At 42.9% G+C, this 24,954-nt stretch overlaps 1 protein-coding gene and 1 long non-coding RNA gene across 12 annotated transcripts in view; one reads left to right on the top strand and one right to left on the bottom strand.

Annotated features, from left to right (window-relative positions):
• Positions 1-24,954, top strand: part of LOC118020612 — a 41,897-nt gene that overhangs the window by 6,779 nt on the left and 10,164 nt on the right. For 6 of the 11 annotated variants that reach the window (XR_004681959.1, XR_004681958.1, XR_004681952.1 and 3 more), the window contains exons 1-3: positions 19,008-21,211; positions 22,373-22,451; positions 23,418-23,523. This is a non-coding gene — a long non-coding RNA (uncharacterized LOC118020612). Of the gene's footprint in view, positions 1-8,017; positions 9,709-12,883; positions 14,925-17,054; positions 21,212-22,372; positions 22,452-23,417; positions 23,524-24,954 lie in introns of those variants that run through there. The other 5 variants (XR_004681955.1, XR_004681954.1, XR_004681962.1 and 2 more) reach the window with 5 other exon arrangements.
• Positions 12,427-24,954, bottom strand: part of LAMB4 (laminin subunit beta 4) — a 90,681-nt gene continuing 78,153 nt past the window's right edge. The window contains exons 29-33 of the mRNA XM_035020351.1: positions 24,494-24,701; positions 21,673-21,811; positions 18,902-19,075; positions 17,462-17,615; positions 12,427-12,800 (exon numbers count right to left, since the gene is read on the bottom strand). Of these exons, the coding sequence (XP_034876242.1) occupies positions 12,661-12,800; positions 17,462-17,615; positions 18,902-19,075; positions 21,673-21,811; positions 24,494-24,701 (815 nt within the window). The 3' untranslated portion in view covers positions 12,427-12,660. The remainder of the gene's footprint in view (positions 12,801-17,461; positions 17,616-18,901; positions 19,076-21,672; positions 21,812-24,493; positions 24,702-24,954) is intronic.

Here is a 24,954-nt window from a genome sequence, read left to right as displayed (position 1 = left end):
TGAGTGTAGTAAGGTTCAGGCAGTATCTTTGTACCAGAGGCTTGAAATGATGGTGTCAACTACTCTCTTGCTGCAAACCTAGCTCATAGATCGGGGTTATTAATTATTACCTAGGGTGATCCAGGACACTAGGTTCAGTTAGCAAGTTAAAGACTCCACTACTACTCATGGCTTGTACTTGAGTAGATCCTAATTTCCGGTCCAGTATTTTTACCCTGGGTAGATGCAGTTTTTGATCTGAGCACCTTTCAGAAGTGACGGAAAGGCTAGTTAAAAGGCATCCCCTCTCTAAAAACCACAGTCCTGCCTCATCATCCGCAGCCACAGTGCTGTGGGCCTTCTAGGAGCATTAACTCTACAACTGCAACTCCTCTAGAAGAATAAGCCTGCTCTTCTGGAAAGAGCATTTATTTTATCAAGGCTGTTGCGCCTGTGGCTGCCACGGCTGGTGATCAGATTTGGGAAGGCCAGCCCACCCAGAGCCGAGTGACTGCGTTTTTATCACATCATGAACAAGTCGGCACTAGGCTTCACTCCAGGAGTAGGTGTTATTTCACATATTGGGCTGTTCGCCAGACAAAGAAGTCATAGGATGTGTTTGCCCTTTCCAAGATGGCTAATGGAATGTTGCTATTAACCCCTCTGACTAGATGATGTCTGGAAAGCATGGAATGTGGAGCTGACGATTCCTCCATCTGCTCAGGACTTTTTAATCAAAGTACTGACCACTAGTTGATGGCCTTGGACTTTGGCAGCTCCAGTTATCTACCTAATTAGTACCTTAAGCCTTAGCAGCAACCTCTCTCATTCTTTAACATTTCTTGAGTGTTTTCTATGTGCCAATCACTGCTATGTACTAATGGGATATGTTCTACATGGAGAGAAGTCCAGGGTTGTCTTGACATGGATATGCTATTGGTAAGGAGACCCACAAGGGTTAAAGTTGAAGATGAAGGAGGAACATTACAATGCTCTATTTCTATAAACATATATACACATACATACAGGATTAGACAATGATAAAATTCTAGAAAGAGGGAGAGCAAACAGATGATGGTGGGTACTCTTGGGGAGGGTACAGTGATTATGTTTGGGATGGGATGAGGTTTTTTTTAATGACTATCTATTTGTCTGTAACTGGTATAATTAGCAAAAAATTGTAATCCAAAGTTGTTTTTTTTTAGGTATCAGTGTTTGTTATACTTTGTATAAAGCATATGATAAATGTTGGCTGAGTCTGGGTTTTTACCTTAAAATCCAAATTCAAGGAGCTAGGAAATTAAAATTCATTATTTCTAGTCACCAATGACTTTACTAAATGACATGACAGGGCTCCTCAATCTCATCTGTGAAACAAGTACAAAGACCAGGTGTCTTAGCACACTCTATAGGCTCTTGGAAATCTGGCGCCTATGTGATTACTCTCACCTCTGCATTCTCAGCTGTCAACCTCCACTCCCTCCAAGCTCTTGCCTGCATAGACTCACTGTTCTCAAAACCTAAACCCTGGTTTTTGGCTCATCCAGTTCCTTCTGCCTGGAATGCCTTCTCACGCTTCGCTCTTCTCTGCCAAGACAGCTTCTACTTACGTTCACGTGTGGAAACTTCTCAATTCCACAGCCCAGGTCCATTACTTGGACATACGCCTATTGGAAGAGATCTTTCTGGATTGTTCTAGACCAGCTGTGCCACACACAAGGCCAGGCACTTCATCTCTCGCCCTCACTGCCATATCCCTAACACCAACACAGAATACATCGTTGGTATATAATGAATGCCCACCAAACAGATTGTTAGTGTAGGAGTATATTTTCTGTGTTTGCTCAATTTCAAGTGCTCTGAGAGCAACCTAATTTCCCCAGCACTGAGCACAGAACTCATCAGATACTTACTGAATGTGTTCATTCAATGAATGCCTGGAACTATGCCCATTGTGCTTTCTGGGGAGAAATAATTCACAGGTAATTCTTTAGCCAGAATGAGTCATACCCAATATACATTAGTACTATGTATTTATAGCACATTACATTTTATTCCATGGGAAATATAAGCGAGGAGTGTTCTGTGAAGTATTAATGAGAATACATAATGTTAACTCAGCATAAACTTGCTCAGCCACTGCTCTACACCGTGCTGTGGAGAGTGTAAATCCACACGAGGTTTACCAAGAAGCAACCATACTTTCACCGTCATGTGAGAAGCTGCAGGGTGATGATGATCTAATGGTAAGTCAAGGTTCCCATGTCTTCCGGTGTCCTCCGTAATGAGGTCCATAAGGGCACTAACATAACTAATTGCTATGAAGGTACTGTGTGCCTTTCTGGAGGGCAATCTGAAATATTAAAATTTAAATTACACATAACTTTGTGGGAAAATATGCCAAATTATGCAGATAAAGAGGTTTACACTATCATTTTTAAATAAGAGAAAAACTGGAAATGACTGATTGATTCCTTATTAATGATCGTTTAAGTAATTATGCTAGACCCCTGTAACAGAATACTAGACAGTTGCCTAAAAAGATGGGGGCCTATTTTTAGGATATAACTGGGGGAAAGTAAGCTCCAATTGTGAAAAAAAATATGTAGATGTATATCATATTTCTTGAGGGATTAAAAAAGGAGACCACCCAGGAATTGCCTACATTTTAGCCCAAAATATTAAATCATTGTTTCCCCTTATTTTATGATTTTTTCCATAATGAACATGTATAGCCCTTGTTCTAAAAATTTTTACATTAAGATAATTTCCTGTGATTGCATTCTCCAAAGTGACCTTTGATGTTCAGAAGTGAAGTCACTTTAATAAACTCTGTAACCTAGGTGGAAGTATTGCCACGTTCACATCCCTGAGCAAAGAGTGTCTTCTGCCCAAAGTCAAGGAAAACAGATCAAGCTTGCTGATATCCCTAAAGTATGTGGGTATTTCATAGAAACTTGAGTTCCAGTAGGAACTGTTGCGGTCTATTTAGGTCTGAATACAATGTTGAGTAGCCATGATTAATTTTCTGTAACCACTTCCTTTGCTTTTATGTTCCAGTCAAAATATAGTTAGCTGTATTCACAGTGGAAAGTTGATTTTTTTCTTACAAAGGAACGTGTTTATCAGTGTTTAAATCTTTCACACTGTCTGTATATTAGAGTTAGCCCCCAAAGTGGATGGAAGCAAAAATGGAGTTTAAGGAGAAATTTTAGAATACAAATCTCTATATATCTGGTGTGTAGAATGTATGGTGATGGTCTGAAGAGTTGGACAGAACTGGGATTTTAAACGAAAATTGCAACTTGAAGCCTATCCTATCTGAATAGATTAACTTTTTTACATTGGTTTGTAAGAAAGTTTAGACCGCTTCCCAAATGAAAGCAATGGTTCTTTTAATCCCGAATATTTGACCTTTTCCATTAGTATTTTGCTTCCCTAGATGAATCATAATGCAGTATGGCTAACACAAAGCTAAACCTGAATGTCATAAAGATCCCCGAGTGTTTATCTTTAGATATGGGATGTTTATACAGCCTTTCCAAGCTTTGAGCTTCTTCCCATGGTACGAATCTCTGGAATCCTCAAACACTAGTTCGGCTGTTAGATTTTCAGGCCCCATTTAACTTCCATTCCTACTCCTTTCTAGAAAGTTCACAGTATAGTGATGCTTTTAATAGGCTCAGTTGAGAACCAAGAAAAAAAAAACTTGGATTAATTTAAATATTCACTTTAACAGAGCTAATAATCTAGATAGCAGTTATTACGGAGTCCTAGAAATTGGTTGTGTATCTTATAGAACCACTGTACCCAACCAAATAGTTGTTTATGTAGGAAAACAAAATAAACCTAACTACTAAAGCAAATGAATGTAAAGCAATACACATATATTGTAATAGTTTTAGATAATGGAACTTAACATTTTAAATTTGGCCTACCTTTGTTATTTGTTACACTGTTGCTTTGTTTTTAAGAACTACATGGAAAGCTTTGAGGACTGAAAATTCTGCTGATTGTGTTTGATGAAGACTATATGCTCACTTAGTTGGCTATTCTTAAAAGACCTCCTAGTCCCACAAGATTAGACATGTTTGTTCACTAACATTAAGGATAAAATATTTCTATTTGGTGAGACACTTTGATCTTTGTTTTTTCTCAAGCAGAATTACTTTCTGTGAAATCCTTTCTAAGATAGGCCATTTACATAAAAAATAGGTTAGTCAATTGTAAGCAAATGTTCTCCTGTATTTGATGGACAGTTTAATAGAGCCTAAGACCAGGCAAGTGGTCTTGGAAGATAGGGTTCAATAGAACAAGTATTGTCCTGGGAGAGGTTTTCTATCACCCCCACCTTGGCATTTCTGCCAATGAGCTGTGTGAGCCTGGCTAAGGTCATCTCCGTGCTCTTCTGAAAATGGGGGGGTGAGGGAATTCTTTAAATCTCTTGCACTTTGGATTTCTTAAACCTCTTTCATGAAGGAGAGTCAAGATCGGGGAGAAGAGCATGCACAAAAGCTCCAGAGAGATGCCTGCAGCCAGCTCTCTAAGGGTTTGCCTAGTTCTTTCTAGAACTTTTCAGATAGTCATTTTATAGCTTTTCCCATTAGAGGGACTATCTTCCACTGACAAATAAATAAATAAATAAATAAATCTATTTATTTCTTTTTCTTTTTTTTTTTTACTATGAACGTTCTGTGGGCTATTTCAAAATCTTCCCTGCGAGCAAGTACCAGTACTAAAGATTAGATTTTAATTCTTGGTGCCACGTAGGGAGGACCAGAGGGCTTTGAATGCAGTAAACTTCATCTGTTACCACCTGGAGAATAGAAGATAAAACATGGCCAGCCTTCTGTTTCCCAGACTTTGGTGTTTGTCATCAAAGAACCATGGTTGTGCATGGAACGATGTCAATATGGCTATGAAGCAAACACAACCTTTAAAAAAACATAATCCATATGAACAGGAAGAAAACACTGTACTCCAAAATCCTGTACATTCTGATTAATATGTTTAATATAGATTGTGGTAAGCTTGCTTTGCCTAACAAAGCTTGTTCAGTCAGCAGGGTGAGTCAGAGGTGGACTGGTAGGGCAGAAGCAGCCTTCTAGAATGGCCAAAGCATTTAATGAGTAAAGCTAAAGATTATATGTAGTTTCAAGCTATTTCCCAGTAGAGAAAAGCTAGATGCTGATGGATAAGCTGGTGTTAAGAGAAATCATGCTTCGTCTGCTTTATGTTGGAGGCGGGGGCGGGGGGGAGTGGGAATGCTCTCTCAAGGGTTGAGGGCAGGAAACAGGAGAGAACAAACAGGGGACTGTCCTCTAGTAAAGTGTAAGCTGGCACCTCTATTTAAAAGCCTTAAAAGCTTATAAATGGAAAAAGCCTGTGAAAACTTTGGTCACCAAACTTTGTCATTTTTCTGAAGCGTAAGAATCAGGGCTGGCAAAGAACTTTTAGTTAGAAGCATTAAGTGAATGAAAAAAGTTCTACTCAGGCTTGTTTGGGGGGATTGGTGGTAAGAAGAGACGAATAGGTAGGTATGTGTGTGTGGGGATTTGCATGCAGGAGAGTTTGATTAGTTTGTTGAATGGCTAAGGATTACTGAGGAACCTAAAAATCATAGCTGTATTTACATAAATTTTGCATAAATCTTATATGTAAATATATAAGCCTTTATATTTATATATAAAAATGTTTTTCACATGTGTTCTTTAAGGTTTTTTGCTTAGCCACTTAATGCAACTGCTTTCTCTATGCAAAGCCTAATTGAATGCAAAGCAAGGAACTCCTTCACTTTGGCTCAGTGAACTCTGCCTGGGAAGTGTAGCTGTTGCCTGCGAGGCCATGACCTTGGTTTGGGAGTGGCACACCCTAATTTATAGCCCAGGGGCTTGGAAAACATCAACAACCTTGTAAACAAACATCCACGGCGGCGAGGAAAAGAGAGAGTGACCAAGGGTAAAGGGAAGAACCAGATTTGAGAGGAAAGAGCAGGGAGCTTGGTTTGGGGAGTTTTTACAGCCGAGAAGTTTCCAGAGGGATGATTTTCAGTAGCTGCTATAGGGTGGTGGTTACAGAGAGCTGGGGGGGGGGAGATGGGGAAAAGGATTTCTTTTGTCCTGTGCATGGATTGGATTCCCATTTGACATGGTTTCCTCTACATATGGAGTTAAAGACTTGCATTGTTCTCAATTACATTTTTTAGAGGGGCCAACCCATATGGTGAGCTGGTTTCATGTTACAGTGGAAAACTTTTTCATTCAGGGATGGTCCCAGGACTGTCTGAGTGGCAACAATTTGGAGTCGATTTATGGAACTAATATGTAAGTGAACAAATATTTAGAATGTTCCGCACGGTGCTAAGTTCTATAAAGGAATATGGAAGTGGCTGAACATGTGTTCTACATCCTCTCGTTTGTTACTATCTGGTTAGATAAGGCTTATCAGCAAACTGGCGACGTAAGAGAAGACTTCAGAGAAAGTGCAGCTAAGCCGGACAGACATGACTTCGGAGGAAGGGAGGTTTTCCTAAGGAAAAGTCAGACTTGGTGGAGACACCAGAATGAGGCTTTTAAGGCCGGCAACGCGGCCGGAGCGCCTGCGCACATGGGAAGTGCGGCTGTAACACAAGGTGACTGCTAGGAAGCGGGTCTCGAAGGATTTCAGGAATACCTTACGCTTCTCCTAGCCCTTCCACCTGGGAGTGACCCTGGGTGGTAGACCAGGCCTAGTCCTTAGCATTTCACAGCTGAAGGAAAGGAAGGACATGAAATTCAGAGACTGTGAACCGCGCGAGGTCATGTAGGGGACAAGCCAGAATTTGCACTTGTCACCTGACCCTTGGTGCCACTGTGCCCACGCTGTGGGACAGAGAGGGACTGTTGTAGCAGTCTGGAGAGGGCTTGGATGCCATTAGTGCCCCAGAGATATACAGGGGCCGTTGGTTCGGCGGTTTTAAAGGAGACTGATGTCCCAGTGACATCACACGAGACGTTTGCTTTTCTGTCCCGTGCAAGTTCAAGCCGGCAGGCAGCCCAGGAAACCAGGCGTGGACAGCTTTAATCCACACAGTCCCCGCGCGGCCTCTAAGCCCCAGGAGGCTGGTCTACGTGGCAGCATCAGTCTGGGGTCTTGGTTCAAGGAATGGGACGTGCTCACCAGAGACTGGCGGGGACCGGGGAGAGCAGCGCCGGCGTGTCCCTGCCCCTAGAGCCTCTGCAGCTTTGTCACAGCTGGTGCGTTCCCCGCCAGTGACCACAGGTCCTGGTAAGTGGCCTTCCTACACACTCCCTTCGATTCCCGGTTGTCACCCGCTCTCCTCGGCCAAGCAGGGTGGCCAGGCGTGGTGAGGACCCCCTGTCTCGTGCTGCCCTATCCTTTATAGCTTTCCTTCACCCTGACCACATCTTTCTCCGCCGTCCCCTTATTAAACGGTTCCAGCTTGTACCTTCTGCGTCCTGCCAGGACCCTGACTGGTAGCCAACTAGGGATTTCGGTTTCTTTGGCCTTGCTTCACCAGTCTTATCCTCCTCTACATGGTTATACCTGACTCGCCACATTCTGGCTCACTTGAAGGGGAAAAGGACAAATGGAGAGTGTCTTAGTTTTCTATTGCTGCTATAACCAATCACCATAAACATAGTAGCTTAAGAGGACACATCTTTAGCTTACAGTTTTGTAGGTTAGAAGTCCGACACAGGACTCACTCGACTAAAATCAAGGTGCCGCATGGCTGTGTTCTTTTCTGGAGGCGGTGGAAAATAATCCCTTTCTTTGCTTTTTCCAGTTTCTGGGATCCACTTACGTTCTTCTCTATATTAAAAGCCAGGAACATCAAACCAAATCCTTCTCTTGCCAGTACCTCGCTGACTTTCTCCCTCTCTCTCTCTTCCGCCTTCCTCTTTCACTTTTTTTTAAAGATTTTATTTATTTGACAGAGAGAGACACAGCGAGAGAGGGAACACAAGCAGGGGAGTGGGAGAGGGAGAAGCAGGCTTCCCGCGGAGCAGGGAGCCCGATGCGGAGTTCGATCCCAGGACCCTGGGATCATTACCCGAGCCAAAGGCAGATGCTTAACAACTGAGCCACCCAGGTGCTCCTTTCTCTTCCACGTTTAAGGACTCTTACATTACATTGGACCCACCTGGATAGTTCGGGCTAATTGCCCCATTTCAAGTTCAGCTGATTCAAACAGTAATTCTATCCGCAACCTTAATTTCCCTTTGCCATGTAACATAACATAGTCACAGGCTATGGAGGTTAGGACATGGATATCTCTGAGGGCCATTATTCTTGCCTCCCACGGAGGTTGAACAGCTTCCTTTTAAAGTTGTGTCCTTGAAGTTGCACACAACACTCTCACGAATATCCTCCCGGCCAGAATTCAGTCACATGGTCGCACTGAACTGCAAGCGAATTTGAGAAATAGTTTCTCCAACTAGGCAGCCACGTGCCTGTTTAGAACATGGAGGAATTCTATTCCCAAAAGACAGAGGGAAGAAAGTAGATACTGGACAGCAATTCTTTTGGTTCCCCTTCATCTTGCCACCTTGGTGCTGTGGGCTAATGGCACTTAACTCCTAGCCCCGAGCTGCCCTTCACCTGAGATTGGTTTCTAACTTAGGAGAAGATAGAATTGTTTCCTTAATGGACCACACTGGCTACCTCACAATGATGTTTCCTGATCTTCATAATGATTTTCTGATGAGACCAGCTGGTTTGCCGGTGTCTCCATCTGACCTCTGGTAACAGGGCTCCCTCACATTTACTGGCGCGCTGTCCACCATCTTGCTCTTCCTTCCACGGTCACAGTCATAGGTCCCGTCTGCTGACCTGTTACTGAGTGTCGCCTGTGTCAGTCGCTATAAGCCTGGCCACCACTCTCGGTCTCAACCTTGGCTCTCTATCTGCTGCCCTTCACTCAACCGCTGCTCTGAGACGCATGGAGTTCAGTCTAGACTTCTCTATGTTGGTCCCTCACACACCTCAAGAGACTTCCCAGCGCCGGGCAGATGGAGTGTTCACTCAACTCAAGTTTAGGAAACTGTTAGAATAATTAGAAGCAAAGAAAATGTATTCATGTTGATGCAAGGCAGAGCTGTGCGTTCTTCTGTGAAAACTGATGGAGCCTTCTCGATGCAGACTACGTGGATCTAAAACCAAGAGAGAGGGAAAATCTCTCTGACACTGTTCACAATTATATCCAAATGCCTCAGAGGCAAAATTGTACTTCCTATACCTGACTTTGGGCTCCGGTGTCTAAGGAAGTAGGTTTTTACTAGATGACATACTAGTCGCACCACTGAATTGGAATACATACCAATACCCAGCTCTTTCAGAGTCCTCATGCTAACGGATAAACAGGCCAAAGAAAGTGGGGAGGCGGTATCATTTTGATTGGGGTAATTGATCTCAACTCTTAAATAGAGCTTTTGTTACACAGTGGCCGCAGGGAGGGGTATGACTGCAGTCTAGACAATCCGGTCCTGCCAAGTCCAAGCACAAAATGTAATGTAAGCGCACTCTGCCTCTGTACTTGCAGGACCTTCAAAGACAGAATCCCCAGGAAAGAAGGTTTGGGTCACTCTAGCTAGTAAGGAGATGCTTGCTGAAGGCGGAGGGAAGGTGGAATGACTAGGAAAGCAAGATCATTAATCCCAACGCAGCCTCTTGAAGAGTTAACAGAAATGAAGCCTGTGATCCCAATCTGTGTTCCTCGTGTGATGTTTTGTACGTATTTGTATTTTTTATTATAAAATATAAAAATATATTTAATTTCCTTTTTAGTTCCCTTCTTTCCCCCACGACTCTATACTCGATGTGTGTTGGTGGTAAACTTTATCATTTGGATCGTAAGTTGCGGGACATCGGAGACTGAATCGTAACAGAAATGGAAAAGGGAGAGAGCACAGCTGGATGCCATCAGCGAATGATGGGACTCTGGGTTGGTTTCCTTGAAGACAGGGTGGATGTGCTTCCAGAAGGCTGAGTGGATGCAACACTGTGTTTGGTGGAAGGGTTTGTTTTTGTTTTAGAACCAGATGTGGGATGAACGTATGATATCAGGAAAAGGTGGACTATGATGGAAATTTGTAATTTTTTGACGCTTGCCATCAAAACACTTCCCACCTTGGAAGATTCCAAAGATAGGTGGAGACAAAACTCTGCTCCCACTACCAAAGCTAAAGGGGGCAGATGTCCTGTCTTCTCTCTGGCAGCCAGGGCACATGAAGAGGTCAGGCAGTTGGATATTTCTCCCGGGGATTTTCGAGTCATGGGAGAGGGACACGAGATGCAAGACAGTTGAGAGTTAACTGGGTGGTCCAACAGGATGAGCATTAGCATCCTCACCTGAGTGCTCCTGGGGTGGGATCTTGGATATATTCCCAGATGCATAACTGTCCTGGGTTACATTTTCCCCAGTCATTTCTTCAGCTTTATGTGCTATGAGATTACCTTTAAAGAAATCCTTTCCTGCATAATAAGCTGTTATTGTTTGCATATGTCAGTGTTTGCATCCAAGAACCAGACTGGTAAAACCATAATATTTAATTGGTTTTTTATTATTTAGATTATTTGCATTTTTAATATAAGCAGTGCTGCAATGAATTTGCCACAAAGCTTTTCTCCCCCTGCATTTAAGATTATTTTCTTAATATACAGGTTCAACTGGGTCTCAGGATAGATCTTGCTACACATTTTCAGAAGACTTTGCAATGTATAAAAGATACTGTTTCACCAAATCTTTGCCTTGGTCACATCTTGAACAACGGATACAGCAAGTAATAGAAGTTAGAAATGATTTATCTGAGGGAGAAGATTTTTCACATAGGTGCATTTTTTAAGGACACCCAAAGCGTATCATTTTATACACCAAAGTTTAGAAAGCATAACCACTTCTTAATGACAATCTTTCCAAAGTGCATCACATCCTGCCTGTCCTCATCAAACTGCGATCCCCGAGGCCCAAAGGAGATGACGGGTTTATCTCGCCCTTGGACATGACTCTCCAGATTACTGCCCTTTCCTTAGGGGCTGGGGAATTTTTCTACCCCTGGGGACCTCAACAGCCTCCTGGTCAGAGGACAGAAACTTCTCCCCATTTAACCCTTTCCACACTCTCTGGCTGTTACTTGTATAGTCTCCTACCACTGCAAGGCTAGAACAGTTGAATGTTGCTATTGCAAACAGATAATCATGCTCGTCGAGTTAAGTTTATCAACTGTGCATGAGTGGAAGTCAATATCCTGGTGGGAAGGCTGGGAGAGTCTTCTACCCTCTACACTGGAGTACACAACTTAGATTTTGTGACAGTCTATGTTTCAACTCTGGTTCAGTTTGTGTGTCATTTGTTGGTAGAAGTTTCCAGGTGTCTTAAGTGCCGGATAGAGAGAGCATTGCAATCATGCATTTCAGGAGAGATTTCTGATGGGCTCTCTGGTAGAAAAATTTCATTTCATTCTTCAGGAACTCCGGGGAAACTGCAATTTTCCTAAACAACGTATGTTTTAAGAAATTTCATATTTATGTGTAATCCTAAAGCCCCTTCGTTGAATTTTTAGACTCATTTTTTACGAGTCAGTCCTTAAAGGAGATGGCTCCAGCAGCTTTCCTCTTTCATACATCAGTGTTGGTGTCTATTATTTCTTATTCAAAAATGTGGGGCAGAATTTCCTTAAAATAATCCCTTTGAAGGATGGCTTTCACAAACAGAAGCAATGGTGCTCGGTTATATATCATACATGCAAAAAAAGTTGATGTGAAATCATAGACCCATTTTGAAGTGAGACAATCTGATCTTTCACACTAAACAATAACAGCGGAATTGCTGGTCTTTCAAAAATGAGTAGCACATTTTACAGCAAAACTGCTTACAGACAGTTTAGGAAAAGTACTTCAATATTTACTTTTTGAATATTGTTCCAGTGCCGTTTGGGGCAAACAGAATCCTTTGGTTGAGAGAATGAATATAGAGGGAAGTGGGTGTAAAAACAAGTTACATTTTGAATTGTATGCATTTTATTCAGAATAATTGTTTTATAGATAAAGCAAATCCAAATAAAAATAAAACACAGGACAATCTAGCACATGCCATCCAGACTTATTCCATCATAGTGTTAGAGACATTGATATATTTTAGCTTAATTTCTTTAAATTTATTTTTATTTTGTTTTATTGTGATAAGAACATTTAAGATGAGATCTACTTTCTGAACACACTTGTTGACTTACATACAATCTATAGCAGAACTCTAGAATTTATTCATTTCGCTTCACCGGAACTTTATGCCCATCAATTAGTAATACATTTCCGCCCTGCAACCCCCCCCCCCCCCCCCGCACTGGCAACTGATTTCACACTTAGGTTCACTTGATTGAAGTGATGATTAGTAAACAGAATACTATTTATTTTGTACTTACCATATGTAACACTTTTTTTTTATGGGAAAGGGAAAGGAAGGCAAGAGGAAAGGTTTCTGAAGCGAGAGACGATGTCTCTACTTCCCCCTTTCTATTCCACGTGGAACAGCATTTCCTTGGCCCAGCTCAGATCTTTGGCTAGAAGTGAGCTCTGGAGGCGGAGGAGGTGGTGCTGACCATTTCTGTTTCCCAAGTTCAGCACAGCTCCTCAGGCTTCCTCGTCAGAAAAGAAGGCATGGGTGACTTTGCACTTTACCTCTTCCTAAGTATAGCAAGTAGCAGATTTATTTTCTTGCTCATCAATCTCGCTTTTAATGGCAACAACTTGATCTTCCAATTGTTTCAGTTGGTCAGCTTTTTCTTGTCTACTCAGATTCAGATCTTGTATTTTCTTTTCTAAATCTGAAACAAGAAAATGAAGAAAAGGATAGATTTGGTTTTGGTGGATTCTTCCTGGATACCCACCTTATATGAAACACAGGGATTTCTGTGCCTCTTAAAGACATATTTAGCTTTGTGTTTTGATTCAACAGACAAAGCATTCATTGTCACCAGGCTCCTCAAGGTTTTCACACAAACCAGAGCAAACTGATGTTTTTGTCTAAAAAGTATTATATATCTAGTGGCATTTATCAATGACAGTTGAAAGCTAGTTAGAGTTTGTTAGAAATGAAAAGATGGATGATGAGCCTTGATTGGACTTGGTGAATATTTCCACAGGTTTGCTCTTGCTGTTTTAACTTCACTTTTTAACATGTGTTCATCACTTTAGGGGTCCTCAGTCTTTCAGTAAAAAAAACCTGACATTTTCATTTCTTCATTCTGCTCTGCTGATATTCAAGCCCCTGAACAGGAAAAGCAAAGTGATGCCTTTCACTCTTACCCATCCATCCTTCCTTCCTTCTGTCCTTCCTTCCAACCATCCATGCATCCATCCATTTATCCATACTTCATTCAAAAAATACCTGGGAATTATAGTAAACCCCAGCAAGGAGCCCATAGAGTAGTGGATAGAAGAGGTAGAGAGGGCCACAGTTAACAGTGTGAAGTGGCCTTTAGAAAGAGAAACTGCCCTTAGGTTGAAGCGGAACTTCTTAAAGAAGGAAGGTAAATGTCCCACTTCACCTGGACAGGTCACACCTGGATCATCAGGAGGGAGTTGTCAAACCAGCCTGGAGCGTATGTTTAGAGGAAGGAATCGGATTGCTGAAGAAATATGAAACTATCCAGTGAACAAAAGATGAATTAACTGATAATGTTTTATATAGAGAAAGAAGAAGATTCAGGGCATGTCCTGTAGTTATTTTCAAGTGCCTATGAAAGCAGAGGAAATGTGTTTTGTCATCCTGAGGAAATAGACTAAAACCAGCAGGTGAAACCTCCATGAAGGAAGACTTTGTCTGATTATAAAGAACTTTCTAGCAGTCACAGCTGTTCAAAGAAAGAGCTGCTATGGGAGGTGGTGAGCATTCCGTCTCTGGAAACTTAAATATAGATCATTTGGGACTGAAAAGGAGACTCAGCACTGGAAGTGTATTTGTACTAACAAGAAAAAAGACCCCTGCGCTTCTTCCTTAGCAGTTAATGAGGCTGTGCTGGTCCCTCTTCGTTTGCCTGCCCACATCCATCCTCCGTCCTGCTCTGTCCTGGAAAGCCAGCCTCAGTGGATGACATCATCTGGCTCCCAGGATCTCTGGAGCTCGTTCACACTTGGCCACTGCACCGTTCAGAGAAGTGACCAGGGGCGGGGGCGGGGTGGAGAGAGTGAACAGGCTGTCCCTGTGGAGCTGAAGGGTTCTGGCAGTTCTTACAACTCTCCCCTCAGCCTGCAAGGTGGCCTCTTGCCTTTGGCTCCAGCATTCCGAGAGTGCCCTCAGAGCACCGGCCCTCCCGCGGCCCCTGCTCCTTAGGGCCCAGGGATGCTGATGGCTTCTCACCGCGGCCAGTCACGCAATACGTCCACACCCTCAGCGGGCTCTCAGAACTCCTGTGCATTTTTAAGAGTTCCTCGCATCAAGAAGCAGAGGCTATTTGCCCTCTCCCCTCAAACCAGGTCCAGCTGGGCCTGTTGTGTTGACCAACAGAAAGTAAGAGAAATCAGTGCGCAGGACCTCAAGGGCCTTACTCCACTCATTGCGGGGAACCGAGACGCAGGCGAGCTGTAAAGCAGCCTGGGCTGGAAGAGCCCGTAGAAAGAGGGCCAGCATCTCAGTCAAGGCCGGCTCCAGGCGCCCCAGCCAGTTGACCCATCAGCTGGGAGCGGCACAGACCTGCAGAAGAACCACCCAGGCAACCCACAGAAAAATCATGCATGGTTGTTGTTCTAACCCCCAAATATGGGGAGTGCTTTGTTGCGCAATGAATAGATAACCGAGCCAACTCTGGCTGTAACTATGTGATCCAGAATTATCTCCAAGCGTGCTGCCTGGTTCTCGCTGGGACCCTGACTGGTACAAAGTTCTGTGGAGGGACCCTGGCTGCAGACTGGGGACATTTCTCCACTCTCTCCACTTTGACCCTGCCAAGGTAAGGAAGGGCTCCTTTCTGGAGTCCCCTGGGCACTTCTTCCTACCAGGTAGAACTAGAGCGCAGCCCTTGTGGGTCAGACCCTTCTCAAGTGGCAGAGTTAGGAAGGTGGCCAAGCCAATATCTTATTTTCCTACCTTGCTGAACTATGAAAACGGCTTTAAAAAGAGAGCCAAAAAAGTGGAGAGCATGATTTTAGACCTCGCTTAGAAGGAAGGCCTCTAACTTCTCTTCTGACCTAATTTCAAAAACTGTGGAAGTTCTAGTCTATGGGAATAAGTGGAAACAATTTGGGCCTTGACATAAAACACAAGACAGAAAATATTCTCCCCATGTTTCTGCTCCTATAGTTACAGCAACTGATTTTCACTATTATTACCTATGGAGAGTAAACAAACAAACAACAACATTCTGTCTTTTTGAATCTTTCCTAGTAATTCCTTTTTAAAAGTATTAGGAAAATACTTAAAATGACAGTAATGTAAATTATATGTATGTAAATGTAAAGGATGTAAATTATACAATTATATAAATGCAAAAAGCAGTGTTTTCCTCTTCACTCTCCCCCTCCCCAGAGATACAGAATATTAACAGTTTGGTATGTATTTTTCCTGACTTTGGCCCACACCAATGTTGCATTTTCATTTTTTTTCATGTCATAGTGGTGATATGAATGGTTCTAAGGCAAAGACTCATTTTATAACAAAGAAGCATTATAAATGAGGAGGCTTGGTTGTTTTAATACCTTGAGAATTACTTATATTCCAAATGAGTATGACTAACTTTAAAGTTTTGGAGACAATAAATGCAACCAAAAGTAGAACTAGACCATTCATCATTGGATATTTCTTGATGATTTAGAGGTAGTTGCTAAGGGCATGATGACTACCCAGAAAAATCATGAGCACCCGTTGTGGGGAAAAAAGATTCTAATTAACTTTCTGACTGTGTGTATTCCATGTTTACTACACTTGGTGCGCATCAAAATTTCCACTTTTGATCAAAATGCTGATCCAGACTACGGATCCTTCTGGAATGCTACCTACAGATCTATACAAGATGACGAGTGCCTTAGAGTCTAGATCATAGTGACTCCAAAACAGTTATCTGCTCGGGAGGAGATAATAAGCAGCATAGGTTAGGACGGGGTTTCTCAAATTTCTCAACATCCACACCCTTAGTGCCCTGGGCAAAACAACTGTTCATCATGGGACTGTCCTGTGTATTATAGAATGTTTACTAGCGTCCCTGGCCCCCATCCACTCGATGCTAGCTGTACCCCCTAGTTGTGACAAGACGAAATGTCTTCAGACACTTTTGTCCCCAGGGAAGGAGATAAAATCACCCCTGGTTGAGAACCAGGGGGTTAGGAAAAGGGCTTTTCCAGTTGACTGAAGGCAATGGGAGTTTGTTCTGATGAAGGCAGAGTGGAGACTCCCTGATACCCTTTGAAGTAAAACCATGCAAGTGGCTTGTTATATTGCAGTCCCAAAGGCACTGACCCAATTCCTACTTCTTCGACTCCGTGGGCTCATAGGTAGCTGAACTGTGCCAGTGATAAGTTGGTATAAATACTACCAGGAAGGTGAAGTATTAAGCTATTGTCAAATTGGTGGAGTGTGTAATAGAATCGATAGAACTCCCATAATATCCAGCAGTCCCCACTCTGGGTATATATCTGAAGGAAATGAAATCCATATCTCGAAGAAATATCTGTGTTCTATGTTCATTGCAGCATTCACAATAAACAAGATATGGAAATAACCTGAGTGCCCATCAATGGATAAAGAAAATGTGTGTGGGGGGGGGTGTATAAAATTCAACCATAAAAAAAGAAGGAAATCGGGGCGCCTGGGTGGCTCAGTTGGTTAAGCGACTGCCCTCGGCTCAGGTCATGATCCTGGAGTCCCGCATCGGGCTCCCTGCTCGGCAGGGAGTCTGCTTCTCCCTCTGACCCTCCCCCCCTCATGCTCTCTCTATCTCATTGTCTCTCTCAAATAAATAAATAAAATCTTTAAAAAAAAAAAAAGAAGGAAATCCTGCCATTTGCAACAACATAGGTGAACCCGGAGGATGTTACGCTAAGTGAAAATAAGCCAGAGAAAGACAAATACAATATGATCTCACTTGCATATGGAATCTAAAAAAAAAAAAGAAAAAGAAACAAAAAAACCCAAACCTAGAACTCATAGAAGCAGAGAGAAGAACGGTGGCTGCCAGGGTCCAGCAGGTGGGGGAAATGGGGAGAGGTTGAGCAAAGGTACAGACTTCCAGTTTTAAGAAGAAAAGTTTCTGGGGATTGAATGCTCAGTGTGGGCTGACTAGTTAACAATGTTGTATTGCATTGTGTATATGAGTCGATCTTAAGCATTCTCACCATAAAAAGAAAACAGTAACTATGTGAGCAGATGGATGTGTTGATTAACTTAATCATGGTAATCATAACACAACGTATATTGTCACGTTGTACACTTTAAATATATACAATTTCACCTGTCACCTAGACCTCGATAAAGCTGGAAGAAAAGAAGTGATACCTGCTATTCTTCTTATCTTGTCCTCTGTATCTATGGCCAGTTTTTCTGCCACATCTTTTAGCTGCTCCACTTTTTCTAATGTCACCTTTGTCGGTCCTGTAGCGCTGGTCTTATGTTGAAGAACAGCATATTGGTTTTTCAGCTCTGCAAACGCCTATAACAGAGCAACACCTTCCCATCACCAGAAAATATTTACAAAGCATGTACCCATGCATGATATTTGCCTGATACTGTTCATAAAAGGAGGAAGAGGAAAACCATGATCCAGTCAATATGCTTGAGTCACCCTGATATTTCCAGGCTTTTATTTGCATTTTTTTTTCTTTGCAGGCTGAAAAAATTCTCAGCTTTAGTTAATTAAAAATAAAATTGCTTTGTTATAAAGTAGCAATCATGATTCTGTGCGAAGGCAGTTATTTATGGGGCACCAATCGTTTGTCCTAAAAGACTTAAGGTGAGAGATACAGAGGACAGGAGGGACGCGACCCTGCCTGTGACAAACCTCTGGGTCAGCTGGGTGGGTCAGCGGCCAGTGCAGGGTGAAGGGCAGAGGGAGCCGTGAAGCTTTAGAAGCAAGGATGCGTTCTTTGGCGGGCAAGAAGGTAAGAGAGCCGTGAGGCAGGAAGGGAAGTACACGTGTTAGCATGAAGAGCTCCCTCGGCATTCGAATGGAAACCTAGGGGGTCAGCCTGGGTGGCTGACAGTCTAGAATGTGGAACAGCTAGGTGATGCCCAGGAAGGGAAATGGGGATAGGATGGACCAGAAGTACCTCTCCCAACCTCCCTTCCATAGAAAATGTGCTCAACTCCCAAGTCTGTGGGAAATTACCCAGCTATCAGGAATGAAAAGCAAGAGAATGGACCAATTGTAAAAACACTTTCACATTTTTCTTGTGTTTAAGTGACTCTATTAATGCAACCAACCAGAGATACCCTGCTGAGAAAATGAGTTGATAGTTTCTTTCACCAACCTAGATGAATAGGGTATTTTCCACAACCGTTTAATTAACTCTGACTTTTTTAACTTGACCTATTCTCTTTGGCAGGTGACTTTCACTTCTTTGTTTTCATGATAGGTTATGTGATTGTATTAGAGTAAAGGGTAAGTACACCCAAGATAGACCCATGGCACAAAGTGTGAACGTTTGGAAGAAAGGAAACATTTGACGAGGACACCACTAGTAGTCCTAGGAGGAGGAGATTCGGGGAGGAAACACCCCATCCTAATTTGGTCAAAGGACTTCTGTCTTCCCTGGAGACAGTCCTCCACTACAGAAGAGGCTTCATGCCTGTCGGGATCACTACTGCGTAACATGCCACTGAGCGCGGTCCAGCACTAAGGGAACCGCTGATAAACGGCACAAGGAGCTGAGGTTAGAGGATTATCCTTCAAAGAGGCTCTGTCTGTCTGCTCTTGGTGGCACTGGTGGGGCTAATGACCTGCTCAAGGCCCCCAGCCTGGCGTTGGGCCAATGTGGCCTGAGCTGTCACACGGGTGGCTTGCTCTCGATTCCTTTGCAACTTGGTCTGCAGCCGGGAAAGCCCGTCCTCCAGCACTGACCGCTGCTTTGCTAAGTCCAGCTCATTCTTAGTGTCCTTGGCTTCATTTTCAGCCTGTTGTTGATTTAAAGAGCAGAGAGGAGAAGGTCTTTTTATGTAAAAACAACAAGAAAACAAATGATATAATTACCCCTCAGAAAATAAGCTAGGTGGGAAGGGAAAGTGAATCATTCCGTCAATTTTTTCAGTTCCATTGAAAACAACGTTGTAATAAATATTTCAGACATCCACATGGTTATAAAAGCAACTATGACATGTATCCATGCGCTCAGCGGCCAGTTTAAGAGTAAAGCACCTCAGCTAAGGCTCTCCTCACACCCCCTCCCTCCCCATAAAGGTAACCACTATCCTGAATCTAATATTTGTCATTCCACATACTTCTACCCACTTTTTCCTATATCCTATGTGGTCTAACATATGCAGTATTTTTTTTAACTTTATACAAATATATGCTACTTGAATTTTAATTCAAAATTATGCTTGTACAGTTCTTCCTGACAAATTTGCATAGCTCTTGTTTATTCAGTTTTAGCAATTTAAAGCATTGCATTGTTTGAACATACAATTTATATTTTTATTCTCCAGCTGATGCAGGTGGCTTCTCATTTTTCCTCCTTACAAACAATAAGGAACATCTTAATATTTGTTTCTTATTTCTCTGGCTCCATTTGTCCCATCTAGAAGTCAAAGCTGACTAGTCATCTGTTATCTCTTATATCTTGTTCTTGGGTCATACTTTTATACCTTTTTTGATTCTTGTAAGCATAATGAACATTCTGATTTTGTATTTCTACATCCAGTAACCGACATAATCCACAGTCTCTTGTCTACTCTTTCTGGTGCCTCTTGCTTGAGGCAATTTGTTCTTTTATGTGTTTTGAGAGACATTTTTGAGGCTTTTTAAGGTGCATTCCTTGGGAGGGGATTTCTGCTGGCCTCTGTCAGGCCTCTGAGGGCACTCTCAGCCCACAATCACTTTAAGTGACATTTTTTAGCTTGGGTTATCAGGGCCATACGGGTAGTGTGATTCTAACCTCGAACTCGTGTAAGAGCCAGCTTATGGTTAGCAATGCTTAGTGAAGACCTTCCTCCCCCACAGCAAGAGTCTTTGCTGGCACTGCCCCTCCGTGTGTGTGTGTGTGTGTGTGTGTGTGGTTGTGTGCACATACATGCGTGCGGTGGGCAGGCAGTAGCAGGTAGTAGTAGTTGAACACTTCACTGAGGATTTTGCCTTTCCATGCAGGGCTCATATTCTCTCCTTTGTTTTCTGTCTCTTATGCATGGCCAGCATTAAAGCCAACAGCTCTCCTACACCAGCGACTGGCGGACATCCTCTGCCTGCCGTCAGGTTCATGCTTTATTACCTCTCTGAATTTGTACTTCCCCGTCACTGTTGGCCTCCGAAGATTTCCTCCATGTCTTATTAATTCAGCTATGTATTACAATTTTTAAAAAAATATCCCAGCCAACATTTGGGTTTTTTTTCTACCAGGAGGGTTCCGTGAGAGCCCTGGTCTACCGTATTTGTAAAAAACAAAACAAAACCAAAAACCTTCTTGTGCCCTTGGACATGTTTTTTCTAGAGCACAAATCTACAGGCATTTTCTGTAAAGGACCAGACAGTAAATGTTTTATATTCCGTGGCCCATGAAGTCTCTATTACAACCCTCAACTCTCTGCCGCCGTGGCACAAAAGCAGCCACAGACAATACGTGGCTGGACTCCAATAAAACTTTGTGATTTTAGATTAAAAAGAAAACAAACAGTGCGCCCATTTGGCCCATGCGCTATATTTGGCCATCCCCGGGTCTAGCGTATATGCCTCAAAGGGGAAAACCTGGAGGCCTTCTTTGGTTTTTTTTGCTACCCTGTATTTGAAACCTGTTCACATCTAAGCTTTTCATTTCCTGGTGCACTACTTCCTGTTCTCTCTCTTTCTGCTTTTCTTTTCAAAATGCGTCTTGCGTTTGGATCTATACAACCTGGCTGAAGAACAGAGACTGGGGAGCAGGCATTCTGTGGAGAAGGGGATGGGCTGGAGGATGGAGCCTTGGAGGAAGACACTGCACATGGCTTGGGACTAGGTCCTGTCCTGTCCGCCAACTGCCAGACTTCCTCTCCCGGATCCATGATGGGGGTTAAACCATGGCCGGGCTCCCACCGAGCTCCGGATGGAACACTTTCTTTCAGGTAAGATATCCTTTTAGTCCTAAGGTACTCTGATGAGATTTCATGCCAAACCTGGCAGTTACAAAAACCTGGCAACAACGAACTTTATTTCTTTGCCTTGTGAGCTTTAACGAGTCTATTACTTTCCCTGGAATCAGAAGGGATAAATTCCCACCTCAAATCTACCTTTAATTAGCTGTGTGACCTTAGGCAAGTCACTTAACCTCCCTGAGCCTCAATTTCCTCATTTACAAGCTGGTGGTAGCACCTGCTTCGTCCCCCAGGAGGGGTCGGCAATGATGAAGTGATGCCGTGGGAACTCTGTAGAACATCAATTAAACGTATCATAGCACCACTGTTTCATTTTATCCTACAATCAACCCATCAGGCAGGTCAGGCAAGTATGACATTGGCACACATCAACACCAGGCTGTCTCCACATTCAAAATCTTTTTCAGCTTAGTTTCCAAGAAGATAAATACCTGCAGTACATTCTTTTTAATTTTTGTTATCTCTGCCGTCAGCTGTGTGATGGTAGAATTTACCCGTCCTTGGGTGACTTGAACTCGTTGCCATTTATTCAGCGTTTTGTCAGGATTTAATAGAACATTTGCTGCTTTTCTAAGGTAGGATATTAACGTGTCAGATTAGATAAATACACAATTATTCATTTGTTTCACCTTGGGAGTCCATTCGACTCCACGAAAAGCTTGACTGAATTATTTATAAAGTAAATTTAAATTGCTCTTAAGCAAGGCCAAGTGCGGTAATCTTTATTTTGAGAAATAGGTAGGTTGAAATGCCAATAACAACGCATATATATGCATATCAAGTAGATACAGATTTCGCCAGGTATGCAAATCAAAGATACAGGTCTTGTTTATTCTTAATTTGTCCTAACCAGAGAGGCATGAGGACCGTCACTGGCAAGCTTTGAACAAAATAACAATCCTCGGCCAATTCCAGTTCCCTAATTTCTCCCACTTCAGCCACACTCTAAATCCTCACCGGAGCAGGGGTGGGAGAGTGAAGGGGCCCCACAGACAGCAAAGAGAACTAAAAGTCCTCCGTTTCCAGGCTGTGTTTATTCAGATTTATTTAAGCTCCACTGACATTCTAGCTGCCAGGGGCCCCGTCAGAGGTTAAAATCACAAGCATTCCAACTGATTGTCTATTTTACAGAAATAAGCTCACCTCAAGTCAACACTCACCAGATACTTGGATCTGTGGGCTCAAAACCACCTTTGGAAGAATATACCAAGTGAGTGAACTATCAGATAGACCTTTGCAGAAGCATCATTTGAAATGCGTGTGGAAGAGCAAAACTAGCTAAACTGCAAAACATCCCCTGCCCCACGCAACCCTACTTCTCCTCTCAGTGGAGTCTCTCTCTCACTTTTTAAAAAGGCTATTTTTTTAAAGAGCTGTTTTAGATTCAGAGCAAAAAGCAGAAGGTGCGGAGAGTTCCCTATACCCGCCGTGTCCACACACGCAGAGCCTCCCCAGTTATCAACCTCCCCGCCAGACTGGGACATTCGTTAGCCAACCTCCCCGCCAGAGGATGAGTCTACATCAACACATCAGAGACACCAAAGTCCAGAGTGTACAGTAGGGTTCACTCTTGGTGGTGTTCACTTGGTGACTTGGGACAAATGTATAATGACATGTATTCATCATTCTAGAATCACACGGAGTATTTTTACTGCCCTAAAAGTTCTCTCTGCTCCACCTATTCATCCCTCCCCTCAACCCCCGGCAACTACTGATCTTTTTTACTGTCTCCACGGTTTTGCCTTTTCCAGAATATCCCATGGTTGAACCATATAATAAGTAGGCTTCCCTTTCTTTACTTCTTTCCCTACAGTTACAGAAGGGGTTCAGGAGGCTTCCCTTCTCATAACACCCCCCCCCATATCTTTGTATTTATTCTTTTTCCTTTAAATTTTCAATGTAACTGCTTTTAGAGTAAATTGGGAAAATACCTAAAAATAGAAGAAGAGGAAGAAGAAGAGAAGGAGGAGGAGGGAGAGGAGGAGGGAGAGGAGGAGGGAGAGGAGGAGGCAGCAACACACACAAAAAGAGAAAAAAACCTATCAGGAAGGGAAAAATTTACCACTAATCTTTTTAAGATACCAGCATATTCTAGCATCTTTGTCCTACAAAATATTTTCTTTCCATGATGGAGATCCTCTTCTATATATAATGTTACCTTTTTTTTTTTTTTAAGCATTAACATTACGCTCGAAGAATCCCTGCATGTTATAAAGAATCCTTCCTCGGCATCATTGCTGACAGCTGTGTGATCTTACTGCAGTTACTTCGTCTTCCTGGTTGTAAGTATTAAAACCGGAAGGGGTTGGGTCCACAGGGGAGTCTGGTGCACTTCATTTATGCAAGTGGCTGGGGAGACGGCAAAGAAAGCTCAGGTCTCAACTGCTGGGCGTCCTGACGTGATGGTATTGCCACCATCCAACCGAGCCCACAACGCTGACCCACAGCACTCCATGCTCCTAAAAACACCAACACGCCTCTTCCCATTTGCTTGGCTAAGTCAACAAGGGCAAAAGGAAGCACGAGTTAATGAACTCTGGGTACCATATCTGTAGTTTTACTCCCGTGTTATTCCTAGGGCACTAGTGTTCATTTCTTTTACTCCTCACCATCATATCTTTTTAGTGTAGTCTTTTTTTTTTTTTTTAAAGAGCTTATTCATTTATTTGAGAGAGAGAGAGAGACCGAGAGAGCACAAAAGGGGTGAGGGTCAGAAGGAGAAGCAGACTTCCTGCTGAACAGGGAGCCTGATGTGGGACTCGATCCTGGGACCCTGGGATCATGACCTGAGCCGAAGGCAGACACTTAACTGACTGAGGCACCCAGGCTCCCCATTAGTGTAGTCTTTCTTAAAAAAATTTAGATCTTCAAAGTACTGTCTATTATGGTACATTTAGGAAGTAGCAGAAAGGGAAGGGAAGCAAGAAAGGGAAAAGACACCGATATTCCCACCACCTGTTAAGATATTAGCATACAGCTAATATATGGCATTAATTGGTATAAAGAGTAACAGGTCACTGGAAAGGCATTCCAAGTCTATAGCAAATGGGAAACAAGCATTCCTGCCCCCTGCCTCCCAATCCCCCAGCTTCCTGAGGCTCCTGCAAATAGCTTAGCCCTCACCCTGGGCACTGAGCTACTGGAGGGTAATTTCATTCGAACATTAAATAGCTCCTCACCCAGATATTTTTCAGATGGCCTTTTAGGAATTGGCCTGGGCGAGCAAGATGAGAATATTAATACTGTACTTACTCAGCATCTTTTGCCTTCACCAAAACCTTTTGGGCTTCCTCTGCTGCTTTACATAGCCTGTCCTCATCTGTTCCATAGTCCTCATAGAGCTGCATCAGCTTCCGTATTTTGTCAAGTTCATGGGTTAAATTCGGTGATGTCATTGGTAGGTGGATGTCAAGTACACGATTTGCAACCTTCTCTATGTCCTCTGGAGGCACGTTTTCCTCTTAAATAAGAAGGTGGTTTTAGGTCATTGTGTCTCCTTAGTAAACACTGTATCTAGTAAATACAACCACAACAAACTCTAAGTCATAAGTACGTGCAACTGATTATGTGTCCCTAGGACACCAGGATTAGACTGTCTACGTCCGTAGATTCTTCTTCATCCCTTCTCTCTGAAAGAAACACTGTTCGTGTAGTGTTGAATACAGGCTAAACAAATGCTTGCTGGAAAACTGAAAAACTACAGACTTGGAATA

The sequence above is a fragment of the Mirounga leonina genome, unplaced genomic scaffold, assembly GCF_011800145.1.
Source record: "Mirounga leonina isolate KUSES-001 unplaced genomic scaffold, KU_Mleo_1.0 Mir_174, whole genome shotgun sequence".
Classification (NCBI taxonomy): domain Eukaryota; kingdom Metazoa; phylum Chordata; class Mammalia; order Carnivora; family Phocidae; genus Mirounga; species Mirounga leonina.
The sequence above is the reverse complement of the archived record's forward strand: the minus strand, read 5'-3'. Positions and strand labels throughout refer to the sequence as shown.